This window comes from Portunus trituberculatus, chromosome 48 (genome assembly GCF_017591435.1).
Source record: "Portunus trituberculatus isolate SZX2019 chromosome 48, ASM1759143v1, whole genome shotgun sequence".
In the NCBI taxonomy this organism is placed as follows: domain Eukaryota; kingdom Metazoa; phylum Arthropoda; class Malacostraca; order Decapoda; family Portunidae; genus Portunus; species Portunus trituberculatus.
This window is the reverse complement of record NC_059302.1, coordinates 27,288,523-27,308,595: the sequence shown is the minus strand read 5'-3', so window position 1 is coordinate 27,308,595 and position 20,073 is coordinate 27,288,523. Positions and strand designations below refer to the sequence as shown.

At 36.4% G+C, this 20,073-nt stretch overlaps 2 protein-coding genes across 7 annotated transcripts in view; one reads left to right on the top strand and one right to left on the bottom strand.

Annotated features, from left to right (window-relative positions):
* Positions 1-4,518, top strand: part of LOC123498708 (max-binding protein MNT-like) — a 34,162-nt gene extending 29,644 nt beyond the window's left edge. For 2 of the 3 annotated variants that reach the window (XM_045246072.1, XM_045246071.1), the window contains exons 5-7: positions 122-274; positions 2,107-2,235; positions 2,442-4,518. In XM_045246072.1, coding sequence (XP_045102007.1) covers positions 122-274; positions 2,107-2,235; positions 2,442-2,758 — 599 coding nt within the window. In that variant the 3' untranslated portion in view covers positions 2,759-4,518. Of the gene's footprint in view, positions 1-121; positions 275-2,106; positions 2,338-2,441 lie in introns of all 3 variants that reach the window. The other variant, XM_045246073.1, reaches the window with a different exon arrangement.
* LOC123498709 (heat shock 70 kDa protein 14-like) overlaps positions 3,022-20,073 on the bottom strand; it is a 31,374-nt gene continuing 14,322 nt past the window's right edge. For all 4 annotated transcript variants that reach the window (XM_045246074.1, XM_045246077.1, XM_045246078.1 and 1 more), the window contains 5 exons: positions 19,681-19,893; positions 15,038-15,208; positions 12,361-12,422; positions 5,280-5,419; positions 3,022-3,253 (listed from right to left, as the gene is read on the bottom strand). In XM_045246074.1, the coding sequence (XP_045102009.1) occupies positions 5,338-5,419; positions 12,361-12,422; positions 15,038-15,208; positions 19,681-19,893 (528 nt within the window). In that variant the 3' untranslated portion in view covers positions 3,022-3,253; positions 5,280-5,337. The remainder of the gene's footprint in view (positions 3,254-5,279; positions 5,420-12,360; positions 12,423-15,037; positions 15,209-19,680; positions 19,894-20,073) is intronic.

Sequence of the window (20,073 nt, the reverse complement as noted above, 5' to 3'; positions counted from 1 at the left end):
AGATTGATAATGGTGCTGTTGAGATTAAAGCTTAGGACAGTGAGACATAAGTAAGTTGGTGAGCACTAGCAAAAGAATTAAATGAACAAAATGATGTAATAAATTATCTTTCACTCCCCAGCCACCACTGAAGGGCTGGATCGTGGAGACAACCCTGAAGAGGCCAAGACTGGAGCTGCAACTGCTGCTCCCATGATGGTTGCCTTCAAGAATGGTGTACAGGCTCTCCACTTGGCCATGCCTACCACCCCACGAACCCTCCCTCATACACAAGGCAGGTCTATACATACACTGTTATATATATATATATATATATATATATATATATATATATATATATATATATATATATATATATATATATATATATATATGTTAAACATTAATTTTTTCCCCTTGTAGAATTAGTCTTTAGAAAGAAAAGATTGAGAATGACAATAAATTGAATAAACTACCAAATTTGATGAACTTGCTATCCAAGTTGTTACTGGACTTGAATGAATTAGTTATGTGATTAGAAGTAGAAGAATATTGGGTTGTTCACCAAAGCTTTTTATTTATAAAATTGCAAATGCCATTGTATTAATATGAAAATGTGGTGAGATTACTGTATAGGTTATTAAAGCTGAAAATAAGACAGCCTTGCAATAGAATAACTTGAATCTTTTTCACAGTTGCATTGAATCTCTAAAAATTGGTTAAATTAACAACTTAGATATTAAAAAAGTTGTCCCTTGAATTTTTTTAAATTCATGCATGAGTGTGGTATGCAAGTCATGGCCTTAAGTTATATCCTTACTAAGCTCACCAAAATTTACTGCATGTATAAAGCTGTATAAAGGCTATCTTATACTTTGTCAGCTTGAGACATGAGTGAATAACACAAATCACCTAGTGTCTAGGATTGCTGAATGCTATACAGTGTGTGGGTCAGGGTATGAATTATACTTCCAAGCAGGATGTACTTATTGTATTCTACCAGATTTACTCATCTTTCCTTCCATACCAGTCCAGCACTATCCTCTCATCAATCCACTTTCTTTCTCATAATCCTTGTCTGTTGTTATACTCAGCTGGACATGATAAAGAAAAGAAAGTCACAATAACTGATAAATTGATTAATTTATTTGCCGATTAATGATAAATCCAAAATTCTGATGTAAGCGCAGGCAATAACAAGAAATCGATAAGCCCAAATCTGTATTTTTATCTTTGTCCTTGAAAACTTGAAAAATCTTTGAAAAAAATTGGATTCAATGTTTATCCTTTCTCTTCATTAATGAAAAGTACTGTTTTAAATAAAATGATTACATTTCATTTTGACTGTTAAAATAAAAACTTCATTATGTTCATGTTACAAAAACTAAAATTATTGATTATTGCTACTTTGAAACCATAAAGTATTGGTGATAGTGATAAATCGACAAAATGGGAAAAATAATTATCCGATAACAAAGCGCATACCTGTAGGCATTTTTTTTTTTTTACAGGCTTAAGGAATGGTGGAAAAAAAAAAAAAAAATTCTGATGTACCAAATCTAGTGAAATTAAATTTGGCTAAATTGGTGAGTCAATATATCTTTTTTTTTTTTCAGATTTGGTCAAATCCTGGAAAAAAAAAAAAATAATAATGACCATCTTAAGGAATATACATTTTTTTTTATGTATTTTTACTTGAAGATGAGTGTGTTAATTACAGTACTGTTTATATATAATGGTGCACATTATATAAGAAGGATATTCTTTGAGCCACTTATGGTTAAGGAACTCTCAGATTGGTTGGTATACAAGTAGATATAATCTAAAAATGAATAAATGAAAACTCCTTTCACAGTTCTCAACTCCCTGCTTAGTAATTAACTAAGCAAGTAAAAAATTCTTTAAATAAAATTACTCGTGATATTTAACTTCATGGAAAAAAAATCAAGGCCATCTTTCAACATGATGAGTGTTCTCTAAAAGAGGAAGTCATCTCATAGTAATGGGTCAGTAATTTTTTAATGATAGATTTCAGTATAGTGTGTCTGACTAAATTAGTAACTCACTACAGTTTTGTCATTATACTGAAAGATGTAGTCACAACAATTAACACATATTCTAAAACAGGTACCAATGGCACCATAACTACAGTGCCACTCAACCTAAGTGTGGGGGGAGCGGCAGCAGCCGTCAAGGTGACACAAGCTGCTACGTCCTCCCTCCTGCCCTCCTACCTCCCAATAACTCACGCCAATGGTGGGTTGCACTCAGCAGGCATAACATTCCCTTCGAGCTGCATCTTGCTAGCTAGTCAAAGCTGTTGCACTTGAGTCAGGCCTCCTGTTGTAAACAATAATGGTATGCAAGAATCCTGTTATGGTTACTGAAGTTCTGTTTATTTGTATATCACTTTCTTTCCATGAAACAAACAAGTTACTTGATGTTGGTGCCTTGTATTGCAGGCATCACCCAGCTGGTGTCAGGTCTAGGCAACAGCATGGGAACGCTGGTTTCCGGCATTGGGCCTCCCATTGTAACCCCACTGGTGGTGTCTCAGCCACAGCGGGTGGGAGTGCCAGGCACCGTCACCACCGTTGGAAGCAAGGGCCTGAAGGCGGCATCTGTTAGTGGAAATGCCACCAGCGTCCCACTGGTCTCCACCCAGTACACCACTTCACTGGGGAGTGGGCTTGGGGGCTTGGTCAAGCCTGTGGTGGTGGTATCGGCCCCAACAGGCATCGTGACAGGGGCCCATGCGGTGGCCTCAGGCAAGCCGTGATGGGCATTGCCTGCAGACAATCCCAGGAGAGTACAAGCCATACCTCAGCTGTGGGCTGCACCTGAGCCTCTTGTGGCTCTTCATTATTGCCCACTCTCACCACCACTCATATTCTTCATCATCATACTTGTTATCATGAGAAAGCTAGTACATATTTTCATGTTTATTTTTATGTGAGATCAACCTCTGCCCTTGTGGTAAGAGCGTCTCTATGTACATTTCATTGCCGGTGACGTTGGAGATATAAGGATACGTAGTTATTCTTAATTTTTAAAGAATTTTATTAGGTAAATTATTTTATAAGGTGGCCAGCATGGACTCTAGGCTGCTTCAGGAATTGTGTTGTAGTGAAGGTGGTGGCAGCTGACACACGGCTGCCGCCACCAGACTGTGATAGTGGTTCACTGGCGTCCTCGTTGTGGCAGGGCCGCCCGGGGGACTCTATGATGCTGGTGGATGCACACTGCTCAACATGGTGCCGGCCGCTGTGCTCACCTGTGTACATAGCATCATCCACCTGATTGTTGGTGTTATTGTTATCTGAACTTGTTGTAAATGTATTATCTGGAGTATGTATTTGTGAACGTATGCATTTTTTTCTTTGATCAAATGATCCTTTTAAAGGTGACTAAGTGTTATACTGTGGCTCCCATTGAAACTCTTCATACCAAGTATGCAAGACTCAACTATCGCTGACAGTGATAAGTCTCCGCTCAGGGTGACGCAGCCCCAAGCTGCCTGCCCCACCAAATGCTCCAAATGTACAAATTTCATTAATAGTTGCTTATTGGCTGCAGTACATTATACAGTATTGGCCAAAGGTCTGAGCTCTTTCCAATTGTATCACTCTTCAACTTGGCTCAAGGTGTATTTACCAGAGTAAGGCTACAGAAATACCAGTTATGTATTATATATGTGGCAGCTGAATAGCACTAGGCCAACTATGAAAACTGTAGCAGATTACCTCAGTTTCTCTAAACCACTACATAATAAGGGTTTCTAAGATGGTAGAATTTAATTCAAATGTTACAGCACACCAAGTTTTTTAGGGTAATCAGTTGTATGATTGTGACTATGGTCCTCATAGTAACCACTTTATCAGACTGATTATGTTGGAAGTTGGAAGTCCCAAGCATCAGTTAGATAGGGTGAGTGGTCCATGAGGACAGCAGCCATGATCAGATAATTGGTTACCAGTATTGTTGGATCTTAAATATACATGGAAGTTACTTAACATGAAAGAGGAAGGAAAGATACAGGTGCTCATCACAAATGATTAAGTGGTGCCCAGTGACTATCCCGAATATGAATATTTAGATTTAAAAGCTATACCTGCTGTTTATCTCATTATTTTCTATCATCTGAGACACTCCCTTTGAATTTCTAGTCTACTTAATAAATAAAGAATAATATACAGTAATACTAATAAAATTAATCATTTGTCAAGCCCTCACATAAAAAAAAAAAAAAAAAAAAAAAAGTTAAACTGAGTTGATCTGCCAAGACCATTCAACTGCTACATAGATGTCATGTCTCTTGCTTTGCTTTTCACACATCCTTCAGCCAAGGGTAGAGCAAATAAATGGAAAGTCCTCAAGCTTTTCTGTCAATAGTATAATATGAGTTCAAGCATGTCACTCTGGGCGGCAGTTCTATGCCAGATCTCAGGGTTGACAGGAGTCCATGGGGACCCTGATCACCTCAGTGCAAACAAGCCATACCCAAACCCCTTTAATTGATAGTAAAATGTTTCAAATGTCCTAGTTTTCTATTTTTATCCTTATAATTATCCTATATAAATAGCACTGCAAGATGTGAGGAATCAATTACACCATGGGCTAGGTCAATGCATCACAGGACCTCCAAATAACTATTGGTTTTGACTGAACTACTAAGGTATGTATCATGAAACTCCAAGATGTCCATAAACATAACTATGCAAACTTTGCAGCCATTACTGAAAACCTGTAAACCTCTGATGCAAATTCATGAACATACATAAAGGCACCACAAATCTGCAGTAAAAGTTTTGTTATTTGTGTATGACTTAGCACAATATGACCTTTAAATGTTTGTAAATTTATGACTAATCTTATAGTCAGAAGTGATGCAATTTAGGCTTCTGAAATCAAATATTACAAATACTCCTTATGAAAAGAATGTCAAGCAATTGAGGATGATTATTGTTAAGTGTATATGAACATGAGCCATGGAAAACTAATTCAGAACTTGCAGTCATCTTCACCAGTGCTAATAACATTTGTCTCAGACAACAAATGTTTTGAAAATAATATTGGCTCAGTACAAGGTAACTTAATAGGTTAAATACAGTCCATTAGTTTCATGCTTTGCTGAAAAAGAGCAACCTTTCAGTGTTTGTCTGACAATGTTATAAAGTATACTGCCTAATTTTTATAGCATGTGATTGACTTGGCACCAAATGTAATGTTCCTGAAATATAAATGGATAAAGATCACTTCCAACCACAAAATTAATTAAGGATACAATGCCCATATCTTACCTTGTAGTGAAGTACAAAAAGAGAAGAGGCCTGTTCAAGCAACTAAAAGCCACAAGCCTCAACTCCTTCCAGATTCTATGATGAATGTTCGGTTAATTTTTGCTTGTGTCTCTTGTAGAACTATATGAAGGCTACCATCACTGAAACAAATACATAAAGTAATATATATAAGAGATTGCATTTAGTCCACAACAAACTTAAGTAAAATAGAGTTTGTATATTTTAAAGTTCAACTAGCAAATTAGGCTGAGTGAAATAAGGTCTTGAGTGACACTTTTTTAAGAAAATGAGAAAAACGTTAAATTTGTTTACGTTCAAAATGCTATATCTTTTCAATCAATAAAGATATCCTGGTGATTTTTTCCTCCCCCCAAATGTAACTGAAAACATCTACCTTCGTGTTTTGGAACAATACTAAAGTAAAAATAAACAAGTGGGAGTAAATAAACAAGCTAACTGATGCTCATTGGTTGAATCTTTGTATCTCTGGCACTCTCATTGTCTGCCTGGCACTTGACGGAGCATGTCAAGCACTGATTGGTCAGCACCTCAGTCTGTGGTGGCCTGGTGTGTTTTTGCATGAATAAGCAGGACAGGGAATATAAATCTAAACATCAGTGGAATACTGGTGCCTCATGTTGGTTTCCAAGGTTTAGGTCCTGGTGAAGAAAGTGCTAAGCCATACAGACTTTCTGACTAGATTATTCAGAAGAATGGAAGTAATGAATACTAAGCAGAGCTAATGCCTTTGTTAGCAGTGGTCAGTCAGTACTATCGTTGAGGTTAAAGTTGAGGTGATTTTTTTCCACATAATTCTTTGTTGTACTATTAGAAAGGGGACAGGAATACACTATAGTGTACAAAACTAAAAAAAATGGTCACTAAGACAAAAACTTCTACTCAATGCCTCAAATGTTACAGTATTTAGTGGCCAGTTAAGAGACATGAAAATGCCCTGCCATATCTACTTAGTCACTAACCATCTCAACCAAAATTTCTTTATTTATGTCTATTCAACTATTTTCTATTCTCTGTTATTCAACACAGATTAACTTAATCAACATGATCTATTACACATTGTACAACCTAAATTGATCAAACAACAACCAAGGTTTGGTCTTCAATCCCATATACCACTTACTACCTTCCCATCCCTGAGATCATATACTATAAAGTATTGTCAATGATTCTTACTAACCATCACATTCAACTAGAAACTATTGTTTTACAGGAGTGGCAGTGTTACATCTGACTGGCACTGATTCTCTGACTTGATAGTGGGAAAAGGCTGACTATCTGATAATGCCACAATCTATTTGGTGAAATCTGTCAATTTGGGTTCTCTCTTTTTCTCCTTTCAAACATACACACACACACACACACACACACACTGAGGAACATAAAGATATGCAAAGAGAGGTGATTAAGTGCTTAGATAATATAAGAAGAGATGGAAGAATACTATTAGTTGGAGACTTTAACTGTAAAAAATAAACTGGAGAGATGGTAGCAATGGATAATGTTGAACAATGGAGCGAGGAGGTGTTACAGTTGACTATAGTTAATACGATGGACCAGTGGATGGAGGAATCAACAAGGTACAGGGAGAGAAAAGAACCATCGTTGCTTGACCTAGTATTCACAAAGAAACAAGAGCCCCCTCCCAGCATACAATACCTTAGTCTAATGGGAAGAAGTGATCATGTGACATCAGAGCTGGAAATACAGGAGGATGATAGGATAAGATACAGGGATGACTACAAAAATGAGATTAAATTATGCAAGAGCAGATTTTGAAAAATTAAGGAATTTTTTGCTAATATTGAATGGAGAAACGTTATGTATGGAAGGCTGATACAAGGAAAATATGAAATATTCATACAGAAATATAATGGACGAGTAAAGAAATACGTACCTTTTATAGAGTTAAAAAAAAAAATACATGCTTAGTACAATGCTAGATGCACAGATGCTATAAAGGCACAAAAGATAAAGCTTGGATGAAACTCATTAAACAGAGAAATGACAATAACAGACAACAGTATAAGGATGTGAGAAATGAATATATTTGAGTAAGAAGAGAAGAAAGAAACTTTGAGAAAGATGTGATGTGTAAAAGCGAAGTTAAACCCAAACTTTTCTACAAATTTATAAATGGAAAGATGAAGAACAAAGAAGTGATAGAAAAATAATTAAAGGAGGGAAGACATAACAAACAGAAGAAAATGTGTGAAATAATGAATGAGAGCTTCAAAACTGTGTTCACTGTAGAAGAGGATTTTACAGAACCAAATAGGACATTGCATTGCCAAGGATTACAGGAAATCACAGTGTACAAAGAGGATATTGGAAGATTATTAGATAACTTGGGTATCAGAAAAGCAATGGGACCAAGAGATGGTGTATCAGGCTAGGTGCTAAAAGAATGTAAAGAGCAATTGTTGGACCCAATTTGGAAAATAATTACAAGTTCAAACGGAGGGAAAGTTCCACTAGAATGGAAGAGAGCCAACGTAATACCGATATTTAAAGGAGGAAAGGCAACTGAGCCATGAAATTACAGACCAGTGTCACTTATAAGTGTTATGGGAAAGTTGTGTGAAATATAATTATCAAAGAAAAACTGGTTAAACATCTGGAAGAAGAACAAGTCATATTGAACAGACAATTTGGGTTTAGGACAGGACAGTCATGTGTGTTGAACAGCTTCTACTTGAGAGTAATATAAGGACTGGAAAGTAGAGATGGATGGGTGAACACAGTATACCTGGACATAAAAAAGGCTTTTGATAAAGTCCCTCATGAAAGACTACTTTTGGAAACTAGAGAACATAGGTGGACTGCAAGGAACTTTGTTAGAAAGGACAAGGGATATTTGAAGGACAGGGAGAACTGTGATCAATGATACATATTCATCTTGGGGTAAAGTAACAAGCAGAGTGCCACAAGGATCAGTGTTAGCCCCCATTATATTTCAGATTTATGTAAACAACATTCACAATGGGGTAAAGTTATATTAATTTATTTGGTGATGATGCAAAGCTGCTAAGAGTTATCAAAATCTGGGAGGACTGTTTGCTGTTACAGGAAGATATAAACAAAATCTATGAATGGAGTTAAGAAGTAGAAATTGGAGTTCAATGGCAAGAAATGTCACGTAATGGAACCAGGAAAAAGCAAGAGAAGACCGGCATGAAACTAACTGATGCGAGAGGAACAAATAATGAAGACTAGAGATGAAAAAGATCTGGGAGTGATTATACAGAAAAATCTGAACCCCGAAAAACACATCAGCAAGATATTTGGATTATCATATAAAATGTTGAACTAATATAAGAGTGGCATTTCAATTCATGGACAAAGATACGATGAAAATAATTATCGCAAGCATGATACGTCCAAAGCTGAAATATGCAGCTGTGGTGTGGTCTCCAAGCTCTAAAAAAAGATATAAGAAGATTAGAATGGATACAGAAGATTGCTACAAAGATGGTGTCGGAACTAAAGGATGAAGAGCAGCTGAAGGAAATGGGACTGCCAACCTTAAAAGATAGAAGAGAATGAGGAGACCTAATAACAATGTACAAGATAGTCAAAGGCATTAAAAAGATAGACAACGAAGACCTGGTGCTGGTGACAGAAGATAGAAGGACAATAGGACATGTAAAGAAGATCAGGATGAGGCAGTGTGTGAAGGATATTGGATAATACAATTTTCCATACAGAACGGTGGAAAAGTGCAATGCACTGAATAATGAAGTTGTTACAGCACATAATGTGCATAACTTTAAGGAAAAATTAGATAAATGGAGACAGGACATTATGAGTCTCGCTTGGACTGTGTACAATACAACTAGGTAAATACACACACACACACACACACACACACACACACACACACACACACACACACACACACACCTGGTCTCAGACCTATCCCAAGATCGGAAATAATGAGCTCTGAGCTCGTTCCGTAGGGTAACGTCTGGCTGTCTCGTCAGAGACTGCAGCAGATCAAACAGTGACTTACACACACACACACACACATGGAGACGGGACCACACGAGCATAAAGCCCAGGCCCTGTAAAACTACAACTAGGTAAATACAACTAGGTAAATACACACACACACACACACACACACACACACACACACACACACACACACACACACACACACACACACACACACACACACACACACACACACACACACACACACACACACACACACACACACACACACACACACACACGCAAGGTGTGCCAAGGCAAAGGAGAAAAGAGATGGAGCATGGAAAAGGTGGAGAAATAGAAATCCAGCAAATAAGGAAAACTTCAAAGCAGCGAGAAATGAATATGTTAAGGTGAGGAAGGAAGAGGAAAAGAACTTTGAAAAAGACATTGTCGAAAAATGTAAGGAGCAACCAAAATTGTTCTATAGATTCATAAATGGAAAAATTAGGCAAAAAGAAACAATAGAAAGGTTAAAAGGAGAGAACGGGATGGTGGAAGACCCAAAAGTATGGCAGAACTATTAAATAAAAATTCCAGGAGGTCTTTACTAAGGAATCCAAATTTGAGAGGCCACAGAGTAATAGAGAGACAATCTATATGAAAGAGATTAAAGTAACCAAGCTTGAAATAAAAGAGTTAATGAAGGAACTGGATGAAGAGAAGGCAATGGGACCAGATGAAGTCTCAGGCAGAATACTGAAAGAATGTAGGGAAGAACTAGCAAGTCCTATATACATCATAAAATGCTCAATAGAAAATGGAACAGTACCAGTAGAATGGAAAAGAGCTGAGGTGGTTCCCATATATAAGAGCGAAGGAAGGAAGAACCTTTAAATTACAGACCGGTATCACTAACTAGTGTAATATGCAAGATGTGTGAAAGAATAATAAAGAAACAATGGATCGAGTTCCTTGAAGACAACAAATTAATATCAAATAGCCAATTTGGTTTTAGAAAAGACGGTCTTGTGTAACTAATTTATTGAGTTTCTATTCTAGAATAGTTGATAGAGTACAAGAGAGAGAGGATGGGTTGACTGTATTTATTTGGATTTAAAAAAGGCGTTTGACAAAGTGCCACATGCAAGATTACTGTGGAAGTTAGAGGAGAAGGGTGGCTTAAAAGGAAGCACATTGAGATGGATAGAAAATTATTTGAGGGGGAGAGAAATAAGGACGGTAGTTAAAGATATGAAGTCCAAGTGGAGAGCAGTAGAAAGCGGAGTGCCACAGGGGTCAGTATTGGCACCAATACTTTTCCTCATTTATATTAACGACATGCCAGAAGGAGTGAACAGCTACATAAATCTGTTTGCAGATGATACGAAACTGTGCAGAGTTATAAAGCAAAAGGAGGATTGTGAAATACTGCAAGAAGACCTAAATAAGATCTGGGAATGGAGTAAGAAGTGGGAAATGGAATTCAATGTGAACAAAAGCCATGTCATCGAAATGGGAAAGAGTGAAAGATGACCTGTGGGAATCTATAAGATGGGAGATGGAGTAGAACTGGAGAAAGTCAAAAAGGAAAAGGACTTAGGAGTGACGATGGAAGAAAACAATCAACCAGTAAGCCATATTGATAGAATTTTTAGAGAAACATGTAATTTGCTAAGGAATATTGGAGTAGCATTTCACTACATTGACAAAGAAATGATGAAGAAATTGATAAGTACTACAATAAGACCCAGATTGGAATATGCAGGAGTAGTGTGGACCCCTCAAAAATAGCTACAAGAATGGTTCCAGAATTTGAAGGGATGACATATGAGGAGAGACTAAAGGCTATGGATCTACCAACCCTGGAACAAAGAAGGGAGAGAGGAGACCTGATACAAGTTTATAAATTGATCAACGGAATGGACCAAGTGGATAATGAGAAACTGATCCTGAGAAGAATATGACATCCGAAGCACAAAATCGCATAGTAAAAAGCTGAGAAAAGGAAGATGTCTGAGAGATATTAAAAAATATAGTTTCCCGCAGAGATGTATCGAGACGTGGAACAGTTTAAATGAAGAAGTAGTGTCTGCAACGAGTGTGCATACTTTTAAAGTAAGATTGGATAAGTGTAGATATGGAGACGGGGCCACACGAGCATAAAGCCCAGGCCCTGTAAAACTACAACTAGGTAAATACACACACACACACAACCAAATACTAGGTTCACAGAAACATGTCCCACCTTTAACCCCTTCCTGGCGGCAGGGCAGATGAGTGAACTACCAAATAAAAAATCATCTATATATAGATGCTACCAACTTTCATCCATACATAGTTTCTCCGGAAATGGGTACTCCTGATTGACATCTATATATAGACTCTGCTGCAAAACTGAACAAACAATTTAATCTATATATAGACTCTGCTGCAAAACTGAGCAAGTGACATCTCTATATAGACTCTGCTACAAAACTGAACAAACAATTGAATCTCTATGCAAGTGTTGTTTGTGTTTGATTGGTGATAATATATGTCAATATGCTTGTATGAATGTTTTAGTTACTCACATCCAGGAATTTTGACTTGGATGTAATTTGCTTCTACTTTTTTTTTCATTTTTTTACATAAGTACTTGTTTTGTACCTATTCATTTTTAGGCAATGTTGCTGGCATGTGGTACAGTTCTTTTTCTTTGACGTGATAAGCTAATGATAAAAAAAAGTGTAAATAATGCAAAAATTTCCAGTATTAGCTTACGTGTGTAGCACATCCACCATCAAAATAGCGCAAGCAATGACCAGCCTTGAGAGGCCATTTTGACTAATGTTTGGGTAGTTGAGATGCCAAATAATGATTTACTTTATGAATTTTGTTATTTGCGAGGAATCGTCTATATATAGACGACACTACAACTTAGTGCAGTAAAATAAGAACAAACATCTATATGTAGACGATCCGACAAAAAAGTCCTGTTTTAAAAACACCTATATATAGATCCTCCATCGGGAACGGGTTAATGACAATCACCATTACACATTGATCTTTATCCTTGTCTTGTTCCACTACTTGAGGGAAAATTATCTTTATTTATAAACATGAAACTGGCAAAATAGACACTTACCTCTTTAAGTGGAAATCTAGTCGAAGCAATTTAGAATCTTGAGTTAAATTTGTGACATCAATCTGTGAATAAAAACTATTATTAACATCCCTGTCCTTAACACAAACTTAACATTATTCTATAAATGTTCTACACAGGTCTAATATGGAACAGTCCATATTTGGAAGTTCAATGATACAAAGACATGATAAATACATGTTATTTACAGGATTATAATGCTCTCTCTCTCTCTTAACACCCGACCACGCCAGTGTCCATTGGACTTTTGCAGAGAGAAGAGGTATATATCATTGTGAGAGCGTGGCCTCTAGTATAGAGCATAAAAATCCATGGTAGAAATATATACCGAATCGCGGACCAGTAATTTTTTTTCCCCTTCTATCGCGTATTGGTACACCAGTGTGCCAGGCATGGGCTGTAGCATATGATGATATATTCTTGACACTATCAACAGTACCTGAGTAAGGTAATAACTTAGTTCCAAGTGGAATGAAAAACAGAAAAGGAGAAGAGATTGTAAAACCTGAAAGTGTCATTGAGTACAATAAAGCAAAAAAAGTGTTGATGTTGTTGATCAACTCAATTCCTACTACTCGCCACTCTACAAATCAAGGAAGTGGTACAAGAAGCTGGCTCTGGAAATGATTGCTGGGATATCAGTGACAAATGCTCAAATTCTATACAATAAATACTGCTCAGCAAAACAAGTATGCCTAAAAACCTTCATAGAATCAGTAATTCTCTCTCTTACTTAAAACATTCCTGAGGAAATTACAAAACCAGGGAAGGGGACTTCTGATATATTGGGTGCAAGAAAAGAACATACCTTACAGGAAGCAGATGGACCAATGAAAAATACAAGGAAGAGATGCAGAGGATGCTATGAGAAAATCTCACTGTCTGAGGGATACAAGGTGGCCACAAACAAGGCTAGGAGAGTATCCACCTATTACAATGAATGTGAGGGTCAACCACTACTTTGCATTTCATGTTTAACGAAAAACATGACTTGTGTAATTAGTGATCAACATTATGATGATCTAATATTCCATTATTTTCTTATGTTGATTGTATTTTTGAAGTAATATGTCACCAAACATTACTTGTTACTCAGAAGCCTATTTTTTCCTTCTACAAATGAAATTATTGTTTTATCATTTTTATCTTATTTTCCAGTACCTTAGCAATGCATATGCAGGCATAATAAATACAAATTTATATACAAATTGTTTACATACTCAAGTTTATAATAGTTTTTAGAAAGTGATATTCCGGCCTCAGATTTACCAATATGCAACAAGTGAAACATTTGCTCAGTACACGGATGGCCCGATATGCGGTTAACGTGTTGAGGATCCATATTGAAATAGTAATAGCTTTGTCAAATTTGTTTTTGCTTCTATCAGACAGGAAGATCACCTGGAGAGATTTTGTGTTTAGCTATTTCCACAACTCCATAGTACATTCCATTATGATTTTTCAAGACATGTAGAAATTCTTCCATACACAATTTCAGTTCCATACAAGATATGATGCAAGTTTCTGCAGATATTGTTACAGGCAAAAGTACAGGTTACTCTAAGTGGAAAATGTTCTGTACACATATTGATTTTGAGGCATTGTTGAGATATGTAGTGATATTGAGTGAGATACAATGGTTAAGCTGGGCAGGTGTTTATGCAATGGAAACACTATGTCCACATACTCCACCTTACTGTAAGGGTGTGGCATTTCTGATAGTTTTCTTTTCTGTCCTAAGGATGCAGTACAATCTAAATATATTCATTGTCACTTCTCTTGGTGTGAAACTGTAATAATCTCATTGCTTTCCCCTCCCTGCCTGGACAGCCAAGGCGTCACATAGCCTAATGTTATATTTGCAGTTATCACAGCCATGCCATCATTCAACACTGTATAATGTTAATCAGTAAATCATATGTCTGTCAATACTCATTATGTGAAACTGCAATAACCCAAACTTGTACAAATGATGAATGAAATATTTATAAGACCATTGTCATTCTGCCACACTCAAATTTCATCACATGGCTAAACAAAATCTCAAAATGCATATACATATAGAATGTTTTCTACTTAGAATAACCTGTACTTTCACCTTTAGTAATATCTATTTAAACATATTACACTCTGTTTGTATTCACAGCACAAGAATCTTTCAAATAACTTACTTCCACTACCTACTATACACTAACTTCCCTCTCTTTTCAAGTCCTTATTTACTGTCTTACCCTTCATTGCAAGCTGCTGGAATCTGCATTTATAGGTGTCTAATTAACAGAAAGAATTAACAATTAATTCCTCTCCAGAAGTAGGCAAACATGAATTCAAAGAATAAAGTTGAACACTCTATGAATAAAGGATAAGTAATTCAAGCAAGCTTAAAAGATTTTCATTAACACATAAGAAGCTTTAGATCAGAGAACTGAACATGTAAAAAAAAAAATCAATCAATCAAAAATAATTTAGTCAGTAAATTTCTGCTATGAACACAGTAAATTAATGTATATCAATTAGGATGGATATTAATAAATAACCTGTGGCAAAGTTCTGAACTTATCACAATCTTTGCTAACAAACATATCTAGACTTCTTAATTACTGATCAACCTCTTAAGCAAATATAAATCTACAAAACTGAAATGTATACAAATACTTACTTGAGCTAAAATAGCTTCTTCCTTGGGCTCTTCTACAAGCTCCTCTGCCTCATAAATCATAACAGTACAGGTGGCAGGGGCAGGTGTAGGCAGTGCTTGGCTTAACGTTTGACGTGAGTGAGTTGGGGTTCCACGGCTAAACACACATTCATTGCTTTCACTTCCAAGTATCTGTAAATTGTTTCTTTCATTTATAGGCTTTCCGTTTCATTCATAATAAGATTTACAAAGAAAACATACTGACTCAAACTTCTAAATATTAATTTCAAACTGTTATACATCTGGAATGCTAAAAAATATGCATTAAAATACAATAATACACACACACACTGACACTGCAGAGAACAGACACATAAACAAATGCTCCTGTGCTGGATATTACTGCCGCCTCCAACCACACGAGATCTGGTGATGTAAATACAAGGGGAGACTGGGCTAGGATAGCATTCTGTCTCTATAGTATTAATCTATTTTGTGTTAAACCAAAAGAAAAAAATGGAAGAGAATAAGAACCCATGTGGGGCTGATGGACATGTAATCAATGCTGTGCAGCCTAAGACTATAGAAACCTCACAGAAATACCACTGGGGATACAACATTTAGGTGAGTTGAGTTCTACAAGGAATTTCTCGGGCTTAAGGATGAAGGAACTAACATGAGAGAAATAATATCAGTGGAGAAGGAGATTACATGCATGAGGGAAGTCATTGCCGGGATACTGGAAAAACAATGTGTTTGAGGAAAATAAAGAAATGAATGCAAAATGTAGTGAATTAGAGGAAACAGTGAAGGTCAACAATGAAAGAAGGAATAAAAAAGGAGAACAGAACCCTAAAGGAGAAGTGTAAGAACTATGAGGAAGCATTGGAAGTGCTTAGGGAGAAAGTTGAGGCACAGAAGGGAGTGAAGAAAAATTTGATGAGTTGAAGAAGGCATGGGAAAAAAAGATCAAGAATATGAAAAAAGTGAACTCTGCCAAAGTGCTTAAATAACAAATACAGTAAAACCTCAGCTCATGACCATAATTTGTTCCTAAATCCTGTTCGTCACCCGATTTGTTCGTCCCTTGAATCAATTTTTCCCATAAGAATGTATTAAAATACCATTAATCCGTTCCAGACCCCCAAAAAAATCATACTTTTGTCCATAAAACCCATTCAAAATAGACCTTTAATGTATGCATGACATGAACAAAATAATTATAAAAAGCCTAAATTGTTTTACTTACCTAAATGCTATCAAAATGATAAGAAAATTAATAAAAAAGAAAAGGTTATTTACTTGAGAAACTGGACGTTGATGGCATGATGGAATGGAGGAGAGGAGGATGGGGAGGAAGACAGACAAGATCCGAGAAGACAGTCATGAGAGGACTTTGGATGTGCGCAGCGTGCTAGAGTTACACAACAGCTGTGTAGCGTCACAAGTCAGTGCCGCTATGTGGGGCCCCGTTATAGCAGAGATGATAACGCCGAGGAAGCTACAGTAGAGCGCGCCGGTAACATCACCATGCCCAGGAAAAACCATGCCCATGTAATATTTTTCATATGTTCCTGTTTCTATTTTCTTTTGTGCTTATGTTTTGTTTTGTTGTTGTGTGATAGCCAGGTTGGCTATCACACAAACGGCTCGCCTGCCGGCGAGCCGTTTAACCGCATTTGTCCCCCGAAATATTGTTCGTCCCTTGGGTCAATATATTGACAAATTTTTTGGTTGTCTCCCGAATTGTTCGTCCTTAGAGACGTTTGTCAACCGAGGTTTTACTGTATGAGAAAATTTAAAGGACATAGTGATACAGGTGATTAAAGCAAAGGAAGAAGTAATAAGAGACACAGTAGATAAAAAGAAATGTATGGTAATATATGGACTACAAGAGAAAAAAAAAACAAAGTGAAATTTGTGAGATAAAAGGAGGAAAAAGAAATGGTAAAGAAGATTATTTAAAGGGTGCAGAATAAAGAACAATGTCTAGTCTAGAGAAAGAAAATGAAGAAATAAATAGACTTGGAAAATACAATGAGGGATGGATCCATAAGACCATTAAAAGTTAAACTGAGATCCCAAGTAGGGGTTGAAGAAATACTGGTGAGGACAGGAAAACTGGCTGTGGATACAGAATACAGCAACATTCGGATAAAGAGGGATATGAACCCGGGAGAAATGAAAAAAGAGAGAGAACTGAGAAATGAAGCTAAAGAAAAAAATTAGAGAAGGACAGAGAACGAGAGAGAAAAAAATTACTGGAAAGTACTGGACATAGGCTGAAGAAATGGTGTGTCCAAAAAGAAGAAGGAAGACATTAAGAGTTATGTATACAAACATAAATGGGTTCATATTGGGAATGTTGGAATTGAGAGACTATGTATTAAATAAATGACCAGATGTGGTATGTATAACAGAAACAAAGTAAAAGTGAGAGACTATGTATTGGAAAAATGACCAGATGTGGTATGTATAACAGTAACGAAGTTAAGCAAAGACATTCAACTAAATAAAAAAAATAACAAGGATATAATGTTTGGAAAGACAATAGAGAAAAAGCAGGAGGAAGGATATTGATAATGGTTCGGGAGGATGCATATGAGGAAGAAGTACAGTATGGAGATGGACTGGTTGAGGTTTTAAGTATAAGAATTATGACCAATGGGAAGGAAAGGAGGAAAATCATAATAACATATGTGCCACCAAAGACTAATACATATGTACGTACATGGAAGCTTGAGGTACACAAGGAAATGCAAAATGATGTGTTGGATAATATGCTTAGAACTGACAGAAAAGTGCTACTTGTGGGGGATCTAAACTGCAAACATGTTAATTGGGAGGAAATGGAATTAAATAGTTACACTTGATGACTGGGAAAAGAAGTGGCAATGGTAAACACAAAATGAACCAAAGGGTGAAGGAATACACAAGGTATAGAGGGGAAGAAGAACCATCAATGTTAGATTTGATTTTCACACACACACACACACACACACACACACACACACAAAAAAAAAAAAAAAAAAAAAAAACATAAGGAAGCTAGAGACTACAAAAAATGGCTACAAGAATGGTCCCAGAGCTTGAATGGATGACATATGAGGAGAGACTAAAGGCTTTGGATCTTCCAACATTGGAGCAGAGAAGGGAGAGAGGGGATCTCATACAAGTTTACAAATTGATAAATGGAATGGACCAAGTGGACAATGAGTATCTGACCCTGAGAGAAGAATATGCCAGTCGAAGCACAAGATCACATAGTAAGAAGCTGAGGAAGGGAAGATGTGTAAGAGCTATTAAAAAGTATAGTTTCCCGCAAAGATGTATTGAGACGTGGAACAGTTTGAATGAAAAAGTAGAGTCTGCAACGAGTGTGCACACTTTTAAAGTAAGATTGAATAGGTGTAGATATGGAGACGGGGCCACACGAGTATAAAGCCCAGGCCCTGTAAAACTACAACTAGGTAAATACAACTAGGTAAAGACACACACACACACACACACATTAAACAACATAACCCAATGAGATCATGAAGTCCTAGAAGTTGAATTGGAGGATCAGGAAATTTTGAGATGGAATGAGGAACACAAACAAGGAAGACTGAATCACGCCAAGACAAATTTTTAAGGATTAATTAAGTACTAATAACGTAAGTACACTAATAACGACTCAGAGAGTGTCCAGTTCAGTAGTAAAACAGCAGATTGCCGTGACACTGCTGATGGCGCCTTCCCACGAAGTCACTATTGTATACACAATCATGTGTGAAAATTTCATGTCAATCAGATGAATACAAATATCAAAACAAGGACGAAATTATGAAAAATCTTTAGGAGTGAATATCTTGAAAAGTGATTTTTTACACATCTAAAAATGTTCACAAAATCTGTATCAACTCTGATTGACTTTTGTTTGGTATTATTTTAAACTACAGCTAAAATGCAATTTTAAGTTCGAATTAGATTTTTTATAATGTCAATAAAAAATTAAATACAGGAAGGTGGAGAAAAAAAAAAAAAAAAAAAAAAAAAAAAACTGGGTGGGCAGTTCAAAGCGGACTTTAGTCCCTGGGTCAGTCTGAGAATGAATTATTGCCAAATCTGAATTATTTGGGTCCGAATTATTGAGATTCAACAGTACATACATACATACATATATATATATATATATATATATATATATATATATATATATATATATATATATATATATATATATATATATATATATATATATATATATAATATGCACACACTTTGCCCTAAGCTGCTTCATTCATCTTATTTATTGTATTTCACTGATTTGCCTTTTACATCATTTAGCACTGTTATTTATTATGGAAATTACTTTTGTTCTGCATAAAAAACATTTTAGTGGCTTTTTATCTTAATATTAATTTTGGTATGGAAGGGATTGATAGGAGTTCCATTTACTTCTAGAGGAAAATTGTGGCAGTTTCACAAAGGGATCTTCTGGAATGAATTAAACTCACTACCCAAGGTACCACTGGATATTAAGGAACTATGTGTTTGTTTTCTATGATAGTGATGATGAGAAGGCAGAAAGATAAAGTGTATGGTGATGATACGGCACTGCCAGTTGAGCTGGTGATACCAACTGTTACATCAAATAAGAACACAACTTTTTTACGACATACCTTACAGAATATTGAGGTTGCCAAGGCAGGGACCAAAGAAGAGGCCACTGAGGGATGGGTTGGCTGACCTAACAGCAAGGCAGCTTCCATAGAGGCGCCAGCAGCCAGCACTTCATCCGGGGGCAACGAACACAGCAAGTCAGCCTTGGGAAAGGCATCACCTACAAGTTGCTGCAAACGAGGAATCTTTGCAGAACCTCCACTTAGAATCACCTGTACAAGAGAAAAAAAAAAAAAAAAAAAAAAAAGTTATTGTTATACACAAAATTTACCAATGTAGAGACACCACAAGCCTCAACATCCATGTACATATATACTACTCTTTTTTCTTGTAATTCAAAAGTAAATTTATTAACATAAGTAAAATAAAAATGCTATGAATTTGTCTACAGT